The sequence below is a fragment of the Mirounga angustirostris genome, unplaced genomic scaffold, assembly GCF_029215605.1.
Source record: "Mirounga angustirostris isolate CCGP_5_RB_7025 unplaced genomic scaffold, mMirAng1.0.hap1 SCAF_11, whole genome shotgun sequence".
Lineage (NCBI taxonomy): Eukaryota > Metazoa > Chordata > Mammalia > Carnivora > Phocidae > Mirounga > Mirounga angustirostris.
In genome coordinates, this window is record NW_026991719.1 from 36,197,838 (window position 1) to 36,224,070 (window position 26,233).

Genomic DNA, 26,233 nt, shown 5'->3' on the forward strand with positions numbered 1-26,233 from the left:
AATTAAAGTTACAATAAAAAGTCCATGTTCTTATCAATGAATAATCATTTTGTAAAGGTCAAAAAATGATTGGATTTTGATTTGGTGGTATATTAAACCTACACATTAATTTGGAAAAACCTGATGCCATTGAAATATTTAGTTCTTCCATCCAAGAATATTTCTCTTTGTTTGTTCAAATCTTTTACATTCTCAGTGCAGCCTTTTTTTTTTTTTTTTTAAGAGAATGGGAGCGAGAGAGGGGGAGGGGCAGAAGGAGAGAGAGAGAATCTCAAACAGACTCCCTCCTGAGCGTGGAGCCCCATGCGGGGCTCGATCTCATGACTGAGATCATGACCTGGGCCGAAATCAAGGGTTGGATGCTTAACCAACTGAGCCACGCAGGCGCCCTTGTGCAGCTTTTTATTTTATTTTTTCTCAGGGCAGCTTTGTTTTCTTTTCATATACATCCCATGGATTTTGTTGGTTTTTAAAATCTTGTTGCAATTGAGAATGGTATCCTCTTACCATTAATGTTCTCTTCTTTTTTTTTTTTTTAAGATTTTATTTATTTATTTGAGAGAGAGTGAAAGTGAGAGAGATCACAGAGGGAGAGGGAGAAGCAGGCTTCCCGCTGAGCAGGGAGCCCCATGGTGTGGTGGGGGGGGTTCAATCCCAGGACCCTGGGATCACGACCTGAGCCAAAGGCAGATGCTTAATGACTGAGCCACCCAGGGGCTCCTACCATTAGCGTTTTCTGACTTTATCGCTACTGCGTAAGACTACTACTGAGTTCTGTGTTTCTGTATCTGTTCTTTATTAATTTGAATGGATGTCCAGTTGTCCTCTTTGGCATTTCAAGGTATACAATGATATTATTAGCAAATACGGACAGTTTGGTCTCTTTTCCTCTGTTTATACTTCTTGATTCTGTTTCTGAGCAGTGTTTTGGAAGCAGTCTTAAATCCTCATGGAGGGAGGAGGATCTATGAAGTGAGTGGGGGAGCAGCGTGTTGAGTAGGACTCCCTCACTGCATTGAACGGTGCAGATACAAACACGTGTCTGTATGGTTGTGTGACGGGGCTACACGCAAGGGGTTATGGCAGTTGACTCTGAGTGGCAGGATCTGGTTGAGTATCTACTGCTGGTTTACCCATATTTTCTCCTCAGTCTCTGGGGAGCATGTGTTGTTTAGGTGATGTACAAGATAATGGCAATTTAGTGCCTTTATCGCGGCACTGGTAGGTGGCTTATGTTGCTTGTGGTTGCAATAGCCATTCTTTATCTGCTAAAGGTGTTTTCTGTCTGATTTTTAAGAGCTTTTGTTTTTAAAGTAGAACCGGGTGTTGAATTTTGTCAGGCGTCTTTCTGGCAGCTGTGAAATGATCATACGGTTTTTCACTTTTCTTTTTGTAACTGAGGTTACAGATCATAGGTGTTCAGTTTGATGTGTTTTGACAATTGTATATACCCATGTAGCCACCACCCCAAAGAAGAAATAGAACATTTCCATCACCCCAGAAGGTTCTAGGGGAAGTTCTGTGGTAAGCTGTTGATTTGTGTGGCTGAGCCTTCACCACTAGCTTTGCACAATCTCAATTTCCTGGTCCCTGGCTTTAGTTTCACATCTTGAGGGCGAGGGCCTAGAGCCACCTGCGAGGCCCCAGCAGGCTGCCCCTCTCAAGCCATTCATCGGCCTGCTCTGGTGGCAGGAGGGAGCCAGATTCTCTGCAGGGCAGTTGGCCACGGGGAGGCGGGGGTAAAGCTGCCCCGGAAACGGGAAGAGGGCAAATGGCAGGAGCTGGAAGCTTTTAGTGATTAGGCCTAAGGAGGCGTCTGTGGCCAAACTGTTTCTGGGCGCCCCTCCCTGAAAGGTTAAGATGGGGTGTGGGGGGCAGGTGCACGCGGTGGGTGCAGGAGCCCCCACACTGCCCTAAGTGTGGGATTTCATCTGCAGGCCCATGTCCTGTGTGCTCATTCCTTGAGAAAGAAAGTCAGATGCCACCTTTTGGAACATTCTTCCTGGAGCACCCCTGGCCTTTGGCTGGGTTGCTAGCTTGCACTACTACATTGTCCTTCAGGGGGCTTGCTACCCTCAGGCTATTCAAGGTCACGGTCTACTACCCTGCACCAGTCTGGCTGCCCTGTTTTTGTAGATGCCCCCCTCTCTGCTGCAGTCGTTCATGGAATGATACCTAGTGTTATTTATTCAGCTTATCATATTACAGTAAACTGGGGAAAATACAGAAATACGTGTTTCTATTCATTTCTGCCAGCTAAGTATTGGCCTGTTCGATGTGTTTTCAGTGCCACGAAGTACAGAAAATCAGCTTAATGCTGGTGTTGGGCTTTTGGTCCTCTGTGCATTGAGCTAAGCCATCTGAAGAAAGATGACTGGGGATTTCCCGGAGTCAAAAGGCCAGGGGCTCAACCTCTTGTGTCTGAATGTGATCTCGACTCTTCTATACATTTTTTTTGGTAGGGGGAAGTTTTCTTGAGAAAAGCAAACAATCCCTCCTAGTTTACGTTTCTTTGGCACGAGCCACATGAGCATGTTGGGCCCGGGCTATTTCTGGAGGTGTGCGTGTTTGGACACACGCAAGTGTGGCTGTCTGAAGCCACCAGGGTCCTTTGCTGGGCCAGAGCCCAGGGAAAGGAGGGTGGAGAGTAGGTCACTGAGGCACGCGAGGGGCCGCATCCCAGACTCCAGCCAGAGACCAAAGCAAACCACTGCACACCAAGGGCAGCAGGCTTCCTCCTGAGGCTTTCTCTGCAGACATCAGACAAGAGACGTGCTTTCCATGCTGGGCGCCTACACCGCCCCGATCAATTTAGACGTCTATTTCTGGGAGCTGATTTTTTTTTCCTTTTTTTTTAAACCCGAAGCTATTTTAAATCCGCATCCAAGTACAAGCGACTAAACTTGAACTGCTCTCAGGACGCAGTCTGTGCCAGCTCTGCTTTAGACCCTGACTGCCAGGGAGGCCCTCGAGCCAGGGATGTGCTCCCCCGAGAGAGGGGGGAGGTTGCTCTCCGTGCCCCCACAAGGTGTCCGTCCTCTTCCCCCCTCCCCGCCCCCGCGCATTTGTGGGAAGGTCTGTGAGGCTAAACCCTGGAGAGGAACTCCTTGTCCCTCTAATCCTCCTGTGGTCTGTCTCCACCCCCCCCGCCCCCCCCCCCCCCCCGCCCAGCTGTGTGGCCTGTAATCTGAGGAGACCAGTGCCTTTTCATGTTTTATACATTTTATTCATACATTTCTCCAACTTTGAAATGACAAAAGCCCAATTCTATGGTTTCCCATTACACAGCATCCTACAGGTATGTATATTCTACAAAGAATACTATGGAGTTTCTCTTCCTCCCCTGTCACACGAGATAACTGCTGAGGGTTCCATCGGTCTATACTGTAACTGGCCGTGCACGGCGGCCCGGTCGTTCCAGTGACAGGGCAGAGGGATCAGGGCGGGAGGGTGTGTGCTAAGGCATGTAAATAGATACACACAGAAAGAAAAGCGGGACATTTACAGAGAATCCGAACCTTTCCGATCCCCTCACCTCCTGGGTGTTGAAGGAGCCCTCCTGCACGAATGCTCTTGTGCGCTAAGGCTTCGCTGTACCCTGCAAATACTTACAATCGGAAATGGTGAAATATACAACAACTGTTAACATCGCTGTCTTTTTATCACTGAGACAATACTTCAAAACCTTTTATAAAAAGGCAATTATACATACAGAGAAAAGAACACGGTGGCAAAACTTTATGCAAAACAACCCCAGAACTGAGTTTGAAGGGCGACACACCTGCATTGCCATTGAACACGATGGCGTGGCCTCGGCACGTGAGGGCGGCGTGGCCTCCGCATGGGTCCGGCCTGCCCCCCTGGCCCCCCCCCCCCGGCTGCCACCTGCCCACCCGGGCGTCATGCCAGGACACAGCTGAGACTGGAGGTCCGTTCCCCCAGTTCTTGGTCTCTTCAAAATGAAAACGAGGTGGGGCCACTCCCTGTGGAGGAGCGCCCCTTTCTGCTCCCAAGCGAACTCCTTGTAAGAGGCTGCACGTCCCCCATGCCCCGAGCCGTCAGCCCCAGGCCTCTCCTGCGGGGAGCACGGGCTCGGTCCCTTGGCCGCAGGCCAGAGGGAAGGGACCGAACACCTGCTCTCTGAGCATACATCGCTACAGAGTTGTGCTTGGGGCCAGAAACGGGGTCTCTTGTGTGGTGACAAACATCTCTCTCCGTTTTCTTTTGCTCAGTCCATTTGCACAGGTTCAAGAGGGTTGATGGAGGGTCAGGTGAGAGGTGTGTGGGGGGGCGCGCTCTGGATTTTTTCTGCCTCCGAAGGGCTAAGACTTGGCAGTGCCTGTCCTAGAGGTGGCGTGGCCCCCCTCCCCGAACCCCCCGCGGGCCCCGGTCTGCCCACCTTCCGCGGCCCAAGAACGGCGGAGAAAGAGCAGATGAAAGGGATGGGGGGCCGGTGAACATACCCTTCGTGTCCCTTTCTTCCGCTTCCTGGATGCGGGCCGCAGCCGGACTTCACTCACGAAGCCCGAAGACCCGAGACCTCCGAGAGTCCAAGTTTAAGGCAAACCGTAAGTGAGCGGGGGCCAAGCCAATGGAGTAGGCCTGATGGGCACAGTCCCTGAACCGGAGAGCTCAAAGGGAGAGGAAAACCTTACTTCCAAAGGGGTAAGAAAAGGAAGAGTTCTACCAACGGAAATGATTCATGATGAAAGCTTGTAGCCCTTCTGCAAGCTGCGTCAAGAAGCAGAATGCCTTTCAAAGAGAATTAGAGGCGCAGAACAAGAGAGAGGCGCTCAGGGACCCTTAGTCTATGACAGGCCGTAATCAGCCTCAGTATGTTAAGCCCTTGTGAAGAGGATGGAATTAGGAAGCTGTGTTCAGTTCTGGAAAAACAGACTCCTCACCCGCCCCCCAACACACACGCTTGCGTTTGATGATAGGAAGCAAGGAGGAGGAGGGATGGGGACTGGAAGCGGCTTGTTTTGGAATGCCCATTGCCAGGTGCCTTCCCTTTCCAAGGGTGGCTGTGTGGGAGGCAGTATAATTAAGAATTTATTAACGAGAAAATCCTCCTGCTAGCGTTAGCAGCATGTTCTTGCCCAAGAGATTGACCTGAAATGAAAAGGACATCACATCGGTGGGAGACAAGAGAGTTTGCTTTTGGGCTGCCTGTCCCCAAGGGGCGCGTCCACTCTGGGCATCTCCGCTGTCCCGTTTCCCCGAGGGTGGCTCAACTGACTAGACTTTTTCAAGGAATGAACTCGAAGCCTTGATGAACAGGTAACCACGAACGATTTGAAAAGCAACAAGCCCTCTCTGCAGTAATGAGATCAGAGGCTTTCCTAAGATCGCCGGGGGGTGGGGGTGGGGGGGGTGGGGGTGGGGAGGCACTGAGGCTGCAACCAACGGGCCGCCCGGCGTTGGGAGCTGGGGCTGGACGTGGGGAAGAGGAGCAACTGCTGGGTCCTTCGTGCAGCGCAGGCTCTTCATTCTCTTTAGATAACCCGCCACCAAAAGGATGGGCTCTGAATGCAAGTAGCAAGAAGTAGGTCACCCATTTCTTTTCTTCTCTGAGGCAATATTTTAAACCATCTTATCTGACAGGAGATACATTTAATTGTCTTTTAAAAAGCTACCATATTATCTTGACACTGAGGAAACTTCCAGATGAATTGAAATGAGTGACATTTTCCTTTTTAGTGTTAAAACTGAATAGGCTGCTCGTGCAAAGGAACTACTACCTTTTTAAAAAAATCAGGACCCTTCCTCATAACGAATGATCCCGCATATTAAAAACAGCCCCTTTTTTGCCGTGGGGGGTGGGAACCCTCCGGAATATGGCTCAACTGACCAGTGATAAGATTTGGTAATTGTAATCATTTGCTCCGGTCTTTAAAATGGGGGGAAAAAGTGATTTTGCTGATGGGACGGAAGCAGTGAAGACGCTTTTTAGTAATTTGCTTGCTTAGTGGATGAGTGTGATGTAGCAGCAGTTTTGCTCGGGGATTATTCTGAATTTAAGTATTTTCTGCTGGGTCGTAAAGACATTACTTTCGAGAAGGGCCTGTGTGAGTGGAATGGAGCCGATGAGCGCCCTGAGAGGTTCGGCCAGGACGAGTTCTGGGGGCCGGGCTTTGGCCACCCGCACGGGGCGAGCGTGGTGCCCGCCTGTGTGCCTCCGGTCGAGCGCTAAGTGCTTCTCAGTCCTGGGGCCACAGACACTGAAACTGGCATTGCTTTGCTCTTCTTCTGCTTGATCCACCTCTGCCAACGTGGCTTAAGAAGGGCATCCTCAGCATCTCTGGAGATGTGGCCTCCAAGGGCCTGAGACAGGCTGTGGGCGTTTCTAGCAGAGGGAGGGAGTTGGTGTTCCCCACGTGGTAGCTGTATTTTTCTTTGTGCTTCACTGGAAGAGAGGTAGAGCGGGCGCTTCCACACTGAGAAGAGCCCGCATTGTGGTCAGTACCATCACGGGAATGACTGCCTGGATTTGGTGTTGGTTAGATTGAAACCAATCCTAACACAGCTCCGAACAACTCGGGGGGTTTCTTCTCCATCCAGGGTGTCTCTGGCTTGGCGGTTTGGTCCCCCTGCTGGGGGGCCTCAACAGAAGCCGTTCCCGCAACACCTGGGAAATTGCAAACTCATCCGGTCACTGACAAAGGACGACATGAGAGAGAGAGAGAGAGAGAGAGAGAGAGAGAATCACCGTTTTAAGAAGAGTCGGTGGGAGGGGAGGGGGACACCCGAAAAGGAGTCTACAACTGCCTTTTGTGTGCGGTCCTTCAACCTGTGCAGCTCAGAAGCCGCCCTGCACATCCTGCCAAGGCACAAAGCGACAAGGCCATCTAACCGACAAGAAGCGACCCGGATGGTATTGCCTCAAGGATCCCAGGTTACCGGAACCACTTCACACCCTGCCACTCTAATGAAGAATATTCCACTGACCTCCGGCCAAGAGTCAGAAAACCCTCGCCTGCATCTCCTGGATTGGAAGAATGGGACCTCGTGGAAGGGCGATGAGATGGTTAATGTCTCTAAAGCAACAAGGACAGATGGTTCTCCTGTGCCAAGGGAGATAGCAAGAGGAAGGAGCCACCCCAGACGGCCTCCAGCACACGGTGGCCCTCGGGCGCACTGCGCTCTGGGAGCCAGACGAGGTCCAAGCTGTGCTCTGGCCGAGTGTTGTGTTGTCCTGCCAACTGAGGGTCACTCCTGGGCCTTCCGTGGTTCAATGAGCATCTAAAGGATTATCTAAAAGATCATCGGCTTGTAAACCTGAACAAATCTATAATGAAATGAAGGACCCAAAGGCATTTAATTATTGAACACATAAAAGGAAGTATATTTAAAAAAAAAATTGGTCAAACTGTCCTGTTAGTTATCATTTTAAAGGAATTTACAGGGCTGTTATAGATTATTCTTTTGGAATAATTCAGTTTATAGCAAATGCCTAAACTGGTTTCTTCATTGCACAGTATATTCTCTTAAAATGGGTGCTTTAAAACAATTACATACATATTAAAAATCCTCATTTCTTTGCTTAATTAAAACGTTAATACTCTCAGACAACACAGATCTGAAATGGTGAAACCAGCAACTCCCCCTCCCACCTTACAACAAATTAAATTGAGACAAAATTACAAACACATTTCACTATATGATTATTATTAATAAAAATCAGTTTTTTTTTATAAAGTTGCCCGAAATGCAAGGGATGTGCATAGGTTTACAACTTAGTCATAATAGCATTTTATTCTTATTCCCCTGGGTGTGCCCCGTGAACGGAATGTACTTTGCTGTAGATTACAGATTGTTTTGTCCAACACAGACACACCGACAGCATAAACGCTCGCGACTGTCCACATGCATTAAGAGTCAAGACCCAACTTCAAATCTCTAAAAGGTTTACAGGGTGCTTCAAAGAGACAGTATCACATTATCTGGATGTTACATAAAGGACTTAAAAAAAAAACTAGTCTAAAAAAAAAAGAAAAAAGGCCTTTAAAAATTTATGACTGTTTTGTAATCACTAGACTGATTATTTCAAATAAATAAAGGAAAGAAAGCTATTCCAATCCATAAAATCAGACTCTAAAAAGAATGTAGTGTTCCACCCCCAGTCAAGGTAACAGAATCATTGTTTATTATTAAAATAGATTATAGAAAGCAGCATCTATTTTGTGCAGTTTTTAGGGGCCTTGGAAATAAAAAGCTATGATTTCCAAAAATATAACATTCCAAAGGATTGAATAATACATACATTTAAAGATACATTTTATTAAAGTTTAGGAGAACTGATTAAAAAAGATACTGTCTCTTTAAATTAGTGTGTAATTGTTTTTCTCCTCCTATCTATTCGGACATGACAATAATTATAAATGGAGGTCACACTACAACTAGGTAGTCTCTAGGGACCATGACCTGCTGACACAAGGCCGATAACAAAGAGGCTTTTCCACGGATGAGGTGGCTCCCGGGTAGGCATCAGGTAGCTAGCTGGGGAGAGGCCTAATAGACCCAGGAGACCGGGACCCACTGCGGGGCTGTGCACACGAGCTCAACGGCTTCCTCCAGATGTCTGATTGTCTCATCAATTTCATTGTTGATAATTGTGAGATCGAAGTAGTGTGCGTATGTTCTCTGTAGGATATCGGACTCCTTCTGCAGGCGCTGGAGAGACTCATCCTAAAGGGTGAGGGGATGGAGGGTGGGGGGGGGAGGGAGGAGCAAAGAGGGGACAGAAGTCAGTCGGATTCTTTCTCTTTCCACAGTTCTGCTCTTCCCAGGGGCAGACACGGTCAAGGCCAAACCTTGATGTGCTGCATCAGGGTACGAGGCCAAGTCTGCTTCGTGACCGAGGTGACAGTGGGTCCCGGGATGGCAGGGTTACAGAGGAACGGCCTGCAGCCCGCCGGCTCCCCCTGCAACAGGAGCTCCAGGGCCCCCAACCCCACCCCCGGACCAGAGAGACCGGACCGTCTTGGGCACACACGCTGCCCCGCCCCCACGCCTGGCACCCCGCACCTCCCTCCGCCCTCTGCACGCACCAGCACTGGGCCCCGGAGCCCCGCTGCGTTTGCACCAAGAAGCCGCTGCCTCTGGCCAACAAATTAAGTTGTATTTTCCCCTTTTCTCCTTCGAGGTCCAACGTGTTCCAGGAATTCAATTACATCTAATGGCCCACACTCAACAGCAGCGGATGCCAGAGGCAAAAAGCTTTTTGGGTGTTACAAATAATGGATGAAATGAGGCCATTTCTCAGCGACCAAGGCAAGCCGCATCTGAGGAACCCCCTCGCAGCGGTCTACACTGGAGACGGCTGGACACGGGGCGCCGGGTAGGAGGACCCGAACCTCTGCGGGAAAAGCAGCTACCGAGCTCTCGGGGGCTCTGCTGCAGGGAAGGCCTTTCCTCCACTCCTACGTCTTGCTGCAGATTTGGAGAGTCCTCTCCAGGCTGAGCCCACGGGAGGCGGCCTTGCGGGGTCCTTCGTCTGTCCCACGAGTTTCACTTTAGCCTCAGGATGGCAGTTCTTTCAAGACTGGGATCCCTTAAGGGCCACCAGAAAGTCGGCCTCTGGGTCTTCACGGGGCGGATACTGTTACGCTGAACTTTCAAGGGACGAATTCAAATTTGAAGCCAGAGAACTCCTAAGTCAACACCCCCCCCCCATCTCCCCCAGCACCAGGTGGGTCAGATGTCGGGCTGAGACTTACACATACAGGGAGATACGATTCATACCTGCTTGTCTGATTAGCATCTCTCTCCCCAACTAGAGCGTCAGCTTGTCCCGTGTGCCCTGTCATCGCTGTGCCCAGCACTTGGCATTGCGCCGTGTACACAGTAAGCGCTTACTAGATGTTCCTTAAAAGAACAAGCACTTGGCTAACACTGGCCATGACAGGGTTTGAGGAGTGTTAAATCCATCATCAAGACGGAAAGCTACACTACTAGGAAATGGAGTCCCGAGATGACACACACGCCCCTCCAGAAAAACGAAAGGATGCAGTGCCTTCAGGAACTTGGGAGCTGTGGTGCCCACAGCTGGCTTAGGACCCCTCCTCTTCTCTGAGGCCCATCCATTATTTGTGAGAAACCCTTCCTGAAGAGCCCCGGTCTGTGGGTGCAATTCTGGAGAGGGATCGAAAGTGAGGTCACTCGATCCCATGGTGGCACCGTGGCGGGGGGGCATGGACAGCAGGGAAGCTGGGGCTCCATCTGCTCTATCAGGACGCTCTGAAACGAGTGTCCTCCGTGTTTGGTCGCCTTCTACTGGGATGTCACAGCAGGGCATCATGTGCTTGGATGTTGGCTGTTAATGGCTACGGCGTAGATAAGACCTCAGTTAATCACCACCTTCTAAGGTCCTATCAACACACTCTCCACTGGCGCCTAAAGAGCATAATATTTTCACTGTGGCTTTACTTTACCGCAAACAACACAAAAGCCCCGTTTTGGGAAACACTCATTCGTCCGAGGCCGGGAGCGCTTCCTGCCCTTGCAAGAAGATACAGTTCCCCAGAACGTCACTCTCTGGGCTAGAGGATTCCACGGAAACCCAGGCCCGGGCTTCAGAAAGCACCAGCAGAGTTTATGATGAAAACATTCGAGAAAATTTACGGCTGATGGAATCAGTTTTTTTGGAATTCTCTTTACGGAAAAAGAGCGCTTTCCTCTTAAGGCCCGTATAAGAGGAAACTATATTCGTGGGTTTCCTCCTTGGCAACAGCCCGTCTGCGGGCTTGCCTCACGCACCAGCAGGGTTCAACTCAGTGAAAACAAAATGCCTCTATTCTAACAGCCAAAGCCAGGATTTATGGGGAGAGAGGGTCTACATTCTAAATCTAGGGAAGAAAACGAGGCTGTATTTCATCACCTCCTAGCTGGTACTTACGGGCAGTTTTCTGCACCATTTTGGCAGCTGTGGAAAGTTAGTAAAAGGGCAGGAAAACAGGCAAAAAAACAAAAACAAAAAAAGCAATGATAATTCAAGAAAAATACACAGCACCCAAAGGAAAAGCGCTAAGCACAGTGCGGGGCTTCGGGCATGCTGGTGTATTAACGAACACAGGAAAGTAGAGCTCATGCAAATGAAAGGACACAAAAGAACGACTGAAAAGATGAGTAACCTGCACGTGTAAAGATTGACTCTTCCTTACAGGTACACAGAGTGCCATTTCCAAGGCCTGATTGTACTGTCACTAGCTTGGAGGGTTTAGGGGGGTGATCACCGAACAGAGCCGAGAGCCCTCTGCTGGCATGTGGGCCCAGCCAAAGCAACGGATAACCCTGCGCAGGAGCCTCAAGAGTGAGCCTACGGCAGGTGGGCACCCACACTCTTACCAGACACACGGAAACTCCCTCAGCGTCCGCCCAGCCACGAAGGCCCTCGGAGTCAGTGGGTGCTGAGCTGGCCCGAGAGGGGACAGAGCTCGTCTCTGGGTGGGGCGGTCTCCGGGGACCTGCGTGGGTCCCACTCCAGAGGCTGCCTCGGGGGCCCTCGGGCCAAGGTCCTGGCTTCCTTAGAGTTCTCTCCCCGGAAAGCGCTCTTTGGCCTAGAGCCGGGCCTGGGGGTGGCGCCTTTCCTCCCCGGTGCCTTTGGGAGGGAGTGGGCCCGGCCGGCCTCCGCCCCTCCATCTGGCCAGCTGCCTGGGACGGGGCTCTGGTCCGGAGCACAGAAGGCCCGGGGGGGGGGGGCGGGTGGGGGGCGGTCCTTGCAGCGGGCAGCGGACGCGCAGAGCCTTACCTCGTTCAGACCCGGAGTGATGGTGGGCGCGGCGATGAAAACAACAAACGGCGCAAACTCGGCGGTTCTCAGGACCTTGAGCGCCTGCGGACGGAACACACGGGAGACTGAGACCCAGAGCGAGGGGTGCGGCTGTCACCGAGTCTGCCCGAACGGGCCCGTGACTCACTTCTGGCGAGGCGTCTCAGTAACCCCTCGGACTCCTTTCCTTCCCGAGGATGGAGAATGGCCACCAGTGAGTAAAAGGGGACAGACCGGACATTTTTTTTTTTTATTTGAGAGAGAGAGAATGAGAGAGAACACATGAGAGGGGGTAGGGCCAGAGGGCAAAGCAGACTCCCCACCGAGCAGGGAGCCCGATGCGGGACTCGATCCCGGGACTCCAGGATCATGACCCGAGCCGAAGGCAGCCGCTCAACCAACTGAGCCACCCAGGCGCCCCAGACCAGACATTTCTTATGACTCTCCTGAATCAGTCGGACTGCCTTTTCTTCAGAAAGGTCAACACCGACTGCGCTGGCTAATGTTCGTTTAAGCCTGCCTGTGAACGCTAGCCCGCCTCGGGAGTGGCGAGGCGATGCACTTCGGGTGGACCCGGGCCAGCGGCTGGCTCTGCCCCGATCTACAGCCTGCTTCACCACAGCTTCATGTTCAAATAGCTAACGGGGCCAGCACGCCCCGGCCCCGGGCACTGCCAGGCCTTCTGCGTCCCCCTGCCCAAAGGCCGCGGGGTGGCCCAGAGACCTGGTCCAGGGCTGGAGGCCGGAGCCACTACAGGTGCTCTGAGGCCCCAGGGAGTTGGCAGGCCCACAGGAGGGGGCTCGGAGGCTGGTTCAGTTCCCCGCCCCAGGCATGACCACCCGGGACAGCGCGAGCTCCCTGTGAGCAGGGACGCAGCGCCAAGCTGGGGCGCTGTGCCCCAGGACTGGATTCTGGTACGGGCTTACTCGTCAGCTCCCCGCATGAGGACGCAAGCCTCCCAGGGCTTGTGGCCTCCCCGCCACAGAACAAAACCCCAGCGTCCGCAGGCACACACTTCACGAGGGACCGGCGTGTCACTGATTTGTCTGCACGGGGGGTGGGGTGGGGGTGGTGTGTGTGTGTGTGTGAAGGACACCTTGCTGTCCTTTATACGAGCATGTACCGTGTCTATTCTGTTATCTGCATCGTTCGCTTTGCCCTATTCCTATTCCTCCCTCTTTTGCCTGGTTTACCGTGGTAGCCATTAGACGCGTCGCTCTGCCTCTGTACTAAAGCCCGCCGCTAGAATGATCGATTTTTGGCGTGGCAAATCCCACTGTATTGCTGCTCTGCCCCAAACCCTTCCAGGGCTCCCTCTTGGCCTGGGGATAGAATGTCCACTCCTTAGCATAAATGCTGGCTCCCTCCCTCCTGCGCTGGTCTGTGCTTACCTCACCCCCTCCCCCTCTGTGGACTGGCCTTGCTGAACTACTTCCAGTTCCAGAAAGGGCCATGCTCTCTCTGGTTTCCCAGCTTTTTTTCTTACTACTCCCTCTGCCTGGACCCTCTGTCCCCATTCTCCCTTTTGGCTTGGCTGAGTGAGCCTTCGGCACTTGGCACTGGTGTTCTTTTGTCTTAGTCCTTTGTGAGTTCAGAGCCAGGTCAGGCGCCCCTCCCGGTTCCCCCCGGGGTACCCGCCACACATGCAAGCGCCTGGACACCTGACGGTGAGCTCGACGGCAGGGGCTGGGTCTTGTTCGGTTGCCTCCCTCATGCCCTACACAGCACCTCGCATAAACGGTCTTTATGCTGAAATGAAAACGTAAAAGTGGCACGAATGACTGGCAGAAAATGTTCGACTGTTGGGCACTGGGCTTGGTGGCTAAAGGGAGCCTCCCGGCCTCTGAATATACAGGCTCGGGAGAGACCATCAGGATGCTAAAGGTTTAGTGCAAGGTTCACGTGCGCTGGGATTAGGTTTCTGAATCTCCGTGACCCAGGCGCTCCTTGGGGGCTACGGGAGCCTGGCACGCCGTGTCACCTGTCAGATCACAGTGCTTCAGTTGTGAATGTCACACTCCCCTCTGAGAAAGCTCTTCAAGCCTGCCTATGTTCATGTTTGACAGAGGTAATTGGCAATTTCTTTGCCAACCCTTCTGTGATTGAAGACTTTGGAAAAGTGCATCTATAGCTCGCTTGAGCTTAACGGGGAATCTTCCTTTAGAAACCCTTTTTGTCAGTATTATCTTGGGCCTTCCCCCCGCCCCCCATTCTTCCTGTGCTCACTGATCAGGAGGCTACAGGGTCCGTGGAGACAGAAGGTAGCCTCATCCACCCACAGCCAGCCTCTAGGCGGCTAGGCGGGTTGGATTTTCCAGTGCACGCTTCCTCCCTTTGCTTCCGTCCCTGACTACCCGAGGGCTGGACGGGAGGTTCGCACAGCCGCGATGCTGAATGGAACCCATGGGTGAAGTTGAGAACACCCCAGGCGTGAAGTGGTCTTCTCTCTGCTCAGCGGCCCCAGCCTGCCAGCCACCCAATTCCTTGAATTATCTTAATTCTAATAATATCTTAATTATCTTAATAGCAGTTCTAACCTGCTATCGTACTGCAACACCCGAAAGCACGCTCCCCTTCTCTGCGCGGCACGCGGGCCCTTCGCCTTCATCCGTCTGGATACGGAGGCCATTCCACGCTTACTGCACATGGCGGTCACTGAAGGCTGTGCTCGTCCCCCGGCCCCGTGCCTCTTGTGTCCAAGAACCCGGTTCTCTTCCCTTAGTTAATTCCAAGGGAAGAACTGGTGTGCTTCTAGGAGATCCAGGATGAGCCCCCCCCCCCACATCCTGCCTGCCGGGAGGGTCAGAGCCAACCCGCATGCCAATCACAGTAGCTACGGGAGCCTTTTCGGGGCTTTGATTTTCGATTTCTAGCCTATGTTCCTTTTTTTTTTCTGTCACATTTTCAAAAATGAAAAGACCCCTCACACATCGGGACTGAGATTTTCTCATCTGGTAGCCCTCCGATCTTCAGCAGAGTCACCACACATTTCCTCAGTGGTTCCAGAAGGGCTGTGTCCCCAAACTCTACTTACGGGTCTCCAGCAGGGGCTTCGGAGCAGTCTCAGCCTGCCCGAGGCCCAGGGTCACTTGAGGGACAGCAACTAGAATGGCTTCACAAGGATTCCCTTCCCTCAAGCTGTTAATGGAGGACTTCAAGAGGTCTCTAAACCCTCTTCCTTTCTGACTGAAGATGAGACACAAATCTGTCAGTATTCACAGGGAAGGTCTCTGAATCCTAGAGAGGAGGGAGAGTCTACAAAGATCGCTGAAAAGACGGATTCAAACAGCCAAAGCACCATTATTTTAACATTTTAAGTTTTTAGTTCTCTTCTGTGGAGACAAATTGATTTTATGGCTCCTATATGGCCGACAGTTCATCCCTGGTTACCCCCTGTAAGGAACGAAAACAGATTTGACCAAGTATCTATGATGCAGATATCCTGAAGACCGATCTGTTCTGCAAACTTATAAAGTACATAAGGGAAAGTGTCTGAGTCATTTTGTACAAAAATGTTAAGGGGTTAAGGAAGAGCACAGTGACCCCAGAGATCAGCTTTCACAAAACAACCCCGGGCTCAGACCCTGGTTCTTGTTTCCAAGCGTAGATCCCTAACAAGACTGCAGCTACCCTGGCTACCCCTTGTGGACGACCTTTCCCTCTCTGGGCAAGAACAAATCCACAAATATTCTGCTACTATGAACTTTTTAAAGCAGCAAATGGATAAACCAGAATAAAATTAAAATCTGAAAACTAAAAAACCATCACGGTAAGGTTCGGTGATACCCTGGCGCTATCACAGATTATTTTCACAGTCAGGGCTGTATTTCCATGAGAAAGAAGTTCTATATTTCTTCTTCGGCTTTGACTGCCTTATCAATTTTTCTAAACATTACAAAAAAAAAAAAAAAAAGATTTAAATCTTACGACTATATACAAGGTGGAGAAGCTTAAGGATTCCCAGGGTCACCTCTTCCAGGATGGAAGAGTGAAAGGAGTCTGGGGCCAACTGTACGAAAACCAAAGCCCAGACCAACGCTGTCCAAGTTCTAACCCCACTTTTGGGTGGTTGTAAAACCTTGCTCGAGTCACAGTTTTGTTACGCCTTGGTTCTTCATCTATGAAAGCTGATACTGATACCTCTGTCTCAGGGTTCCAAGGAGTCGGGAAAGAGTACTCGTGCTTGCAAAATACACAGCACGGTAGGAACACATCCTGTTCTCATTTTAAAAGAAGCTAGGTTACTAGTTTGCTTCTAGTTTAATCTTCTTTACTGTGGCCCTCTAAGTTTAAAGTTGGACCACAGCGTCTTAACATATAGTATTAGACATGGGTTCGATTTGGCCTGACCTGTCTAAAATAAGCTAAGATAGCATGAAATAACAGATCCAAACTCAGTGAGCCGAACACCAGTGTCGGGTGGTCTCCCTACGGCCCACAGGTCAGCGGTGGCAGACGTGAGCAGGCTTGAGAATACCACATGGCATTTCTCCCATTAGGGAGATATTGATGTACATCGAGGGATGAATTTCATCCTCACCAGCTTCTTATTTGTATTCTAAGCTCCTGACACAACGCTTGGAATAGGGTAAGTGCTCCATACAAGCTGGCTGAGTCAAGCTGTCCGTGAGATACAGTGGGGGCCGGGGGTGGGACTCAGACAAGCTGGGGTGGGAAAAGGCGAGGAGAAAGGCGTCCTAAGGGCAGAGCCTCCTGGAGCCGGGCATCCAGCAGGCAGGGCGCCGGCCTGGTCCAGCCCGGGGAGAGAGGGGGCTGAAGGCAGGGCAGCCCGAGGGCAAAGCCTAGAGGGTGCAGACCCCATGGGCATCTGCAGCTGCACGTCCAAGCACCAAGTCTGCGTGGGAGCGGGACCGGACTTCAGTCTAGACGGGGCCAGTGTAGTCCACCAGACCAATGAGAGGAGCAGGACCTGGGCGATCCCTGTTGCTACCCTCAGGGGTTGGGGGGCCCTGGGAGAGAGGAATGCAGTGAGCTCAGCCAGCAGTCAGGGGAGCAGGGAGAGTGCCCAGCCTGAGGTGAGTGGCGCTCTGGTGGCCGGTGCCACTCGTTGGAGTGACCGCTGGGGCTGTCCTGATAAGGCCGCGCGGTGTGTCCCGCTTGGCAGTGCAGAGTGATGCGTGCCTGGGCAAGGGCGCGGGGAGAGCCGGGCGCCAGGAGGACAGCAAGCCCTCGAAAGTGGACTTGGCTAATGCGGAGGGGCGCCACGGGGCCCGGCAGCCAGCATACTGCTAGACATTACTACCAGCAGAGAACGACGTTCAGGTGAAGACCAGTGTGGAACCCAAGGGGAGGATGGTGAAGACCAGGCCCAGGATTGAGACTCTGCCTCTAGCCACCCCTGGCCAGGAGATTTTTCCAATCCCTAGTAAGGAGGGATTCGGAGTATATTTACTTCTCTATGGGTCCAAGTTAACTGCCAGGTAAACTGGGTGGCATTCCCTGCCTTGACCAGATTCCAAGTTCAAGAACCCCATCAGGTGCCGTGAAATGGAAACGGGGAGCCCACTGGCCATGACGACAGGATCTTGGAGCCGAGTGCCTGAGCTGTCAGGCCTCGGGTCACACGGACCCTGCTGACCCAGCTTTCGTCCTCCCTTTGGGGATGGCTAGAGGACCAAGTCTCATAGGGTGGCCCTTGAACAGGGTTTGGGACAGTCAGGGAAGCCTGGTGCAATGGGGCCTGCTTGAGGTGAGATGGTCTGCTATTTGGGCAGATGATTCTATCTGTAAGAGATCGGGATGTAGGGCACAGACCGGTCTTAGAAATGGCAGGCCCAGGAGTCACAGCGGCACTGACGAGCCTGTCCTGTAACTCACCCCGGTGTCTACAACATCCATTTCTGGGCTTTAAGTCCCCCTTCTGCTCAGTTTGTCCTCGGAGATTAAAAAAAAAAAAAAAAAAAAAAAAGCTGACAAGCTATTTTTTAAAGTCCTCTCTACGCCCAATGTGGGGCTCAAACTCACGAACCTGAGATCAAGAGTTGGATGCTCTGCTGACTGAGCCCGCCAGGCGCCCCAGCTTGTCAGCATTTTTGACGCAAGGCCTTTCTTTCATGTTTGGCTTTCTTACATGTTTGAGGTGTGGCTTTCTCCTTTTCGAGTTGAATAATTCCTATTGCTTCGAGCTTGGGACTTCTCTACAGATTATCCAGTCATTCCTGTGTCCTCTAAGCTCTCCAGATCCCTCCCAGTTTTAGCCCAGGGTTGGGCATCATCCTCAGTAAAGAGCCGGCGGAGGCTGAGAACCAGCGTGCGTCTCCAGCCCCACTCCATCGGGCATCCCCTGGGCTCACCCAGGCTTGCCTCCCTAAAGCCCGGGCTGTGTTTCAGACCAGACCCAGGCCCTGGGATCCGAGCTCCCTGCTGCCGATCCACAGAAGATGCTGGCAGAGGCTCTGATGGGCCAGTGTGAGCTGGACTGAGGGGGAAAGGTGGCTGTTGGGATAACCGGGGGCCAGTCTCACCCTGAGGTCACGCTGGTGTCGGGTTTCTGGCAGGCACGAACCCAGTCAGGCACTGTCACGAATCCCATGACAGCGCTGTTGCTGCTTAACTACTCGGCGCGTGCACCGAGCCCAGGGGGTGGTCAGTTCGCACTCTAGACCAGTAGCCCCCGGGGCCTGTGCTGCTGATAACTGTTTACGAGGTTAGCGCGTGGCCCGTGCCCTTCTGAGGGCAGTTCTGAGGTCAGAAGCCCGGCTGAGCACGCAGGCAGGCTGATGGGGGCCGCGTGTTACCTGAGGCTCCACGTCCAGGATTGCGATCAGCCCCTGCTCATGGATCTTCCGGATGGTCTCCAGTTTTGTCCCATACATCGCATCCTCGTGGCTGCCATACTCCAGGTACTCATTATTCGAGATGTCTTGCATCATTTGGTCATGAGATACAAAGTAGTAATTCTTTCCATTTTCTTCATCTTTCTTTGGAGGTCTGGTTGTATCTGCAAAGAAAGTCACAGATCATGAAAGGCTCAAAAGGCTGAGCTCATGAGCTGACGCTCCCCATTGCTCCATCTCTTCTTAAAAGCTGTGGCTTCTTTAGTATATGTCTCATGCCCTGTTCCCACCCCCAGGAGCTTTGTAGAACTAACTTCTTGACACCGTATTTATCTGTGTGACATCAGACCACAGCAGCTGGCTAGTTGTTTCGTTTGGTGAATCTTTTGGTGTTCAGATGAGATTTAGTTCATCCCTTCGTGGGTCACCACGGGAGAAAGACACCGAATGACCCAAGATGAACATAACTTACTGTATGCCTTAATGCAGTTAGGTCTTAAGCAGAAGGAAAAAAGCAGTAAGAAAAAAATGGAAAACCACATAGTTATTTAAATTTAAAGAAATTAAAATTAAATAAAATGAAAATGTCAGTTCCTCAGTCTCACTAGCCACAGTTCAAGGGTTCAGTGTGGCTACTGGCTGGTGTAGTGGACAGCGCAGATATTGAAAACTGTCACTGTCAGAGAAAGTTCTGTAAGTTCTATTGGATAGTGTCGGTCTACGGCAGTGTCCTAAAGGAGATTGTTAGAATACAGCAAAAGGTGTACTACATTGAGAATACAATGACCTTGGCCAGATGTGGCCACAGCAGTTAGTAAAGACCTATGCCATGAGTTGGCAAGCTATGGCTTGTGAGCCGAATAGGGCCTGTTTCTGTAAATAAAGTTTTATTGGAAAACATCCATGCCTGTTTGTTTCCACACCGGCTGTGTCTTTCATGCGACACTGGCAGATTGGAGTAGTTGTGACAGGGACCAGATGGCCGTCCAAGCCTCAAATATTTACCATCTAGTCCTTTACGGAAAAGGTTTGCTGACCCCTGACCTAAGGGGAGGTAGCCTAACCTACCGGCCAGTAAGTCCTAGTTCTGGGGGTACCGACAGGACCAGTGTTCTGCAAAACTGTTTAGAAAATGTTTTTCTAGCCAAGCCAGGAACACTGGTTTAAATCTTCCTTCCTCCCACTACTTTTCCCCTCTCTTCTTTCCTTCCTTCCTCCCTCCCTCTCCTTCCCCCTCCCTTTCTTTCAACTTCCTTCCTTGAGCAAGGACAAATTATTGCTCCTCTCTGCCGTGCGCATGGATCCAAACCCACGGGGACCTCCCCGCCCTTCCTGCCCCAGCTAGACCGTTAGAACCTACAAGTGCTCATGGGCACCCAGATGCGCAGGTTTTAAAGAACTCTTTCTCCAGGCACATGAAAAGCTGATGAAATGGTATTGTGTATTGATGCTGTACTATCCTTAGTCATCTCGGGAGGTAACCACATGCTCTATACACATCTGAGGTCCAATGTTTGAGAGAGGGACTTCATGACTGAGGTTGGCAATGGTATGCTTCAAAACCAAGCCAGCTAACTGGCCATTTAATAACACGGACGTTCAATTGTTACGTGATCAAGAAGAAACTAGATGTTAGTTAGTTAAGCTTGCTGTACTCAAGATCTAGACATGAGAATCAAAAGAACAGTTCAAAGTGTTTTACTAAAAATCTCAGAGGGACCAACTGAAATGGCATCTGATGAATTTCCCTTTTTTTTTTTTTTTGTAAATCAGATAGGGTTCTGGAGGGGAGGGTGTCGTCTTATGAAGCCTCACGGCTCTCTGGGGTGGAGAGAAACCCGCAAGTGGTGTTGATGTGGCTTCTGGAAGGCACTGGAAGGCCCTCCTGGGTGGAGTCCATCTTCCCATTTTCTCTCTTTGCTCTTACAACTCCTTCTTTAGTTCTCCCCACCTCCAGCAAAACTCTAGCTATCAGAAAGCTTTTGGGATTCAAACTGTAAACTCTGGAGTAACAAGACTAAAAACAATGCTAGCAGTAGCAGGGCTGCTATTTATCCGGTATTTGCTGGTGCTTCCTGATCCCAGGCCCTCTGTACATTCCTGGAATTACTTCATCTTATAGTTGAGGAAACAGAGGGCAAGAAGTTAAGGGTAAGACAGAAGAACTAAGGGGAATAAAAATGTTACATATTTAAAATTCTTTATAATAAACAACTGATAGCACACTGGGTTTCCAAAGGGAGGAAAGTCAATTAACTTGGGTACGTTTAAGGAGAACATTGTTCTATCAAAGAAAACTATCCTATCATTCAGACCAGTTCTTCTGAAGAATAAATCATCTGAGTCATGTTTATGCCACTCTGCTGGGAAAATCAGGTTACAAACAGGATGGATGAGCCCAATTTTATTAAAAACAACAACAAACAAATCACACATGACCTACATTTGCAATGAGAGAAGCCTGGGAGAGTCTACAACAGAATGTTTTATAGCACCATTCCTGGGGGAATGGGGTTGGGATTATTGTTAACTCAGTTTCTGCTTTGTTTGGCTTTGGATCTTCCAAATTTCCCATAATGAGCAGCTATTACTTAAGTAACGGAAAACAGTATGTCAATTACAATATTAAAAAACTACCAGGAAAAATAAACTTAAAAGAGAGTGAGACATTGCTTACGTGGAATAGGGTATGCAAACCGGTCTGGGTGCTTTGTGATGAGGGTGTTTTTTATGTGTCTTCTCCCAACACCGTGCGCACCTATGTCGTTTTTTAAAAAGGTGAAATTGACAATTGTTAATAACACTCACAGAATGTTTTGAAGATGAGACTAAGAAAGCCACTTGTACAATCAAACTTACCTAACAAGACTAGTGTTTTCCTTTTGAATGCTGGCAGTTTTACTACTTCTTCATATGTAACAAGATCTAATTGATCAAACACTAAAATGCAAAGAGTTAGAAGAAAGGTAAATTTACAGAAGGAGTATTTCATGTACGTCACTTATAATTTTACTGGCAGAACTAAAGTTATAGTAAACCATGTCTTCAAAAAATATGAGTCCAACTTATATCCGTAGCTTACATGTAATTTTAATCCTATAACCTTTTGGGAGAAAATTTCAGTTTTAAGCCCATGAAAATGCACTTTAGAACCAGGGGCATCCAAAGATTATGTTGAGCACATGCATAAAAGTCCAAATTCTAAGAGATACTGCATATCTTGTCATGCGGTATCCAACAAGTCATACAAAGTCATCCAAAACCACATGCTGTTCATATTTTTGCAATTCTAAGAAATCAGCGATACTAAAAAGAAAAAATCTGCAGACAGTGACCAACATGAATATAGCATGAATGCAACTAAAGTTAACCAAGAAAAAGGCCACTAGATTATCTCCAGGGATGGATGAGAGATGCATGGACAGCTGGTCTTAGACTTCATGGTTCTTTCTTTCAATAGAGTTGCTCAGGGTAGCATGCTAGATTTCTTTCAAAGTCAAGTTCTGTAACTGATTTCACAAGCTTTCGAAACGAGCATCCCACAAGTTTTACTGTAACCCAGCTATCCATTCGATGGAAAGTCTTGGGTATCTTAAGTAGGAGGACATGCTTCCCTGGGCCCCGAACTTTGTCAGCCCGTGTGCCATAAGTCAGGATGGACAGAATGGAAAGAAGCATGAAGCAGAGTCTGAGCTCGGAAACCTTTGCAAAAGGGGAGTTCTCTGATCATTACAGACTGAGAAGAAATGCTTTCATAAATGGTTTTTGGAAACCTGCCTCTTAACAAAACTGTTACAAAAACCTTCCCGAGAGGATGACCATTCCTGTTGAAGTTCAAGGTAGTCCATTTGAAAATTCTCACAAGGCGGTTAAAATCAAGAGTCAATGTTTCCTGTAATAGTTTTCTGTGTGGTAATACCCAAATGTTGCCAGGCACACACTGAAATATCTTTTTTTTTAAGAAGACTCAATAAAGCTCTAGATTTCAGTGGGGTTGAAATAAATTCAATACTATTGATTCCATGGTGCCGTAAAGGGATCTGGGATGCTTCAGTCAATCACTAAGAGAAGCTTCTCCTCCCTGAAACAGTATGGCCAAATGCTTTTTTGGCTCTCAGCTCAGTCCTTAACATTTGTGATCTTCCCAGTAGCAAAGAACCTTAAAATGCAAAATAGGATATTCTTGAGTGCAACAGATCAGAGACAAACAAATGAACAAAAGTATCATTCCCAGGCTATTAAAAAAAAAGAAAAGAAAAGAAATACAATGTGTTAAAATAAGGGTTAGTGCATGTTAATGGGTATCTGTGCCTTTGTTTCCTTTTGATAGCTTGATTCCAGAAAGGTTGACTCGAAGTCTTTAATTCTCTAGCAACAGCTAAAAACCAAGAAATGCGTTCTGTGTTTAGAATGGCAGACTCCCCAAATCAAAACGAACATGAAGTTCTGTGCGTGCTCGAGCTGGCTGGTCATGCTGCAGTGATTATGGAGTGTCAGAGTTGCAAAAAGAAAAGCAGGAGTGCTTACGGCATCGCTTTTTATACCCACTGCCCTCTGAGTGAGGTTTCCATCGAGAAAAAGGATGCTTATGAAAGCGGTGCGTCAACAAGCTGATATATTCTAATATAAAAAAATAATCAAGCATCTCACAAAAGAGCAAGATGATGATGGCACAAGCTTTCGGAAGGGCATCCTACCCACTTACGACTGGTCATTTTTTTTTAGACACACATAAGAATGAGTTAGAGATCAACAATCGACAGCACGGACAAATGAACAGGTATGTTACACATCGATATCTTAACCATAGCGAGTAGCATGAAGAGGTTACTCTGGTCTAAGTGAAATCAGCACATGGTCATAGGATCGAGAAACAATAAAAGAGTATTTAAAAATAAGACATACAAGGAATATAAGGAGAACACTTAAAGGCTGAACTTTTAAAAGTTTTATGTTGTTTGTGGATTTTTTTTTTTTTTTTTAAAAAGGACTGAATGAAAGGAAACCATCAAAAACAAAGAGGCATAGTCACTCAACAGGTTACTTACATGCACAGAGGCCATTGGGAGTAAGACAGCATGAAAAATGTACAGGGGTCATTGAAATATGGCTTTTAATATATTAGTAAAATAAAAGTATAATATGCACAAAAGAAACTTTACCATGCAATATTCTAAACACGAGGCAAATAAATCACATTAAGAAACAAACTCATTTTAATAAAAATCCAACAATATCCTTATATAAAAGCCAGTGGGTTTTGATTTGCTAGCAATATGCATGGACATCTGGTCTGGGAATAGTTACGAGACACCTTCCTCAGGAAGTGTAGGTGTGGAAGCCTTTTGCTTTTCAGTTTGTACCTTCCTGTACTGTTTGCAATTTCGAATCACAGGTGCCTACTACTTTTATTAAAAAAAAAAAAAAGCCAACAGGGCAGTGGGATTGATGGACCACTCTTTGTTGTCTTAAGAGTTCTCTGTATTGAAGAGAAAAAAAGTAATAGTTTTTTAAAACCTATTCAACTACTAGTTTGTGGTATTAAGCATCATTTAAGCACGCCTATGAATGGTATTGTAGAAACCCTCTGGGTTCATATGTACGTATGTAAATGGACTATCTTGGGATATTGAAATACCACTGCTCAAGGCTCTAACAGTTAAAAAAATGAATTAATGAAGACTGTTTTTCCCCCTCAAGTTTACGTTAGTAACTTGATCTTGAAACTGATTTTGGAAGTCCTAGGGCTGAGGAATCTCAATGCCTCAAGGGCATAGTTCTAGCATCCTGACAATGCTTTTTGCATCAAATTTATGTGGCTAAACATCTTTTACGCGTTGCAGAAAATGTATTCGCTGTGAACACTACACACACCACAATCAAATCTATTCCCAAGGCTTCAGAAATACTGTCTGGCATAGTTTGCTCTTATTATCCTGATTTCCTGGTAAGCTACTCAATATTCATGACACTTTTATGTGTTTAGGTAAGTATTTTCCAGTTGAATCTTTTCCATAAATAAGCCTTTAGCATCGATTCCTTGTCTCATTTGGAAAAACTGTAAGTATATTCAAATACTGTAAGAACCTCCCATTAGAAAAGGCCTCGCACACTGGTAACTCGGGCTGGGCATGCACTCAGCTGCCTGCAGCTGCTGGGTGGGCAGTGAATGCGTCTGCGTGCGCGGACCGGGGGCACAAATGGAGCACTGGGTCCTAGGGAATGAGTGTCCAGCCAAAAGGGACATCGAAAACCCGGCGGCGCTATGGGAGAAAGGGGGCCTAGTGTCACCACATTTCTCTTTTCTTTCAAGGCAAGGCAGAAACCCAGATTTTTATGTTAAGTATCTGATTTTCAAATGTAATACCTAGTTACAATTCTTTCAAATACCGTGTATGGGGAAAACAAAACTAATTTATCGGTCATATCCAGCTAACAGACTGTCATTTTATAATGTGAGATGGAGGTGACATAGCTTGAATAGAATTCTGCTACAGCTAGACACGTGGGATGTCCCGGTGACAGAAATGGGAACAATTCTAGTATCATCGTTCCCATCAGTTCTAGACATTGACCAAGTTCCCATCTTTCATTTTTATTACAAACGTAAACAACTTCAGAATTTGATGAGAAGGTTTGGATCTTGCCATCAATATCTGCTGAATTCTCAAAGATTTGAAGCAGGAAATAAGACACACGGCCCTTATTTGGATTGGACGAGGACTAGAAGATTCCCGCCCCCCACCCGCTGTATTTGACAATCAACTTCTGAAGAAGCCAGAAAAATCCTTCAGAAATACTGTTTGGTTTGTGGCCCATGAGCCCATTTGGCTAGTTCTTGGCATTAAAGAATATGATGTTTCAAAGTTCTCAAAGCACCCGCCATACTGACGGAGTTCAGTAGTATGTGTTTCTCTTTCACACCAGGTCCTTCCTTATATAGGCCTCGTCACATGTTCGGATGGCCTTTCATCATGGCTCAAGGCAGAACAGCTGATAAAATACCTGACTTCCCTTTCCTGACAACTTCATCTCTTGTCAAGCAAAGGTGACCACTAAGTAAATGGTTCTTGTGGACTTTGTCGTGAACAAAATGGAAGGGTTGGTGGGTGAAGGGGAAGGAGCCTGAAGAGATGGTGACAGAAAGGCCCTGCCAGGCAGCATGCTTCAGAAAGTTCAGGAAAAAAGCTGGACCTCTTTTCCCGAGCAGAAACACCAATAGGAGAGCTCATGAGGTTTGATTTGGGGGTGGGGGCAGGTGGTGGGCAGGGGATCCCAGCAGGGACATTCTGACTAGACCATCACAAATACACCTAAACTCAAGTGCTACAAGGAACCGTGAGTGACTCTCCAAGGACCTTATAAGACATTGAGACTTCGCATCAACCAGCGTGAAAGGAGGGTCCCACATGCAGTGACAAATACTGACACACAGAGGGGACCGTAAGCATGATGGGAACAGCTCGGGGGCCCCAAAGACCACTGCTTTGGAAAATGCTGAAGATAACAAAACAGTGGTGCAGGTGGGGCTCCCTCTCCCCTTCCTCCCTAAGTTAAAAATTTACAAGAACTTGGATGGGTCCATGGTTTTGCATAGGAGCTGTAATGTCCGAAGATGATAGAGAAAAAAGCAATTTATTCCATCCCTAGGAGGCTCCTGCCTTCT

The 26,233-nt window shown here is 48.8% G+C and overlaps 1 protein-coding gene across 8 annotated transcripts in view; it reads right to left on the reverse strand.

Annotated features, from left to right (window-relative positions):
• Positions 1–7,299: 7,299 nt before the first annotated feature.
• Positions 7,300–26,233, reverse strand: part of CASK (calcium/calmodulin dependent serine protein kinase) — a 344,800-nt gene continuing 325,866 nt past the window's right edge. For all 8 annotated transcript variants that reach the window (XM_064573940.1, XM_064573938.1, XM_064573945.1 and 5 more), the window contains 5 exons: positions 21,427–21,507; positions 21,245–21,325; positions 18,529–18,731; positions 11,750–11,833; positions 7,300–8,688 (listed from right to left, as the gene is read on the reverse strand). In XM_064573940.1, the coding sequence (XP_064430010.1) occupies positions 8,512–8,688; positions 11,750–11,833; positions 18,529–18,731; positions 21,245–21,325; positions 21,427–21,507 (626 nt within the window). In that variant the 3' untranslated portion in view covers positions 7,300–8,511. The remainder of the gene's footprint in view (positions 8,689–11,749; positions 11,834–18,528; positions 18,732–21,244; positions 21,326–21,426; positions 21,508–26,233) is intronic.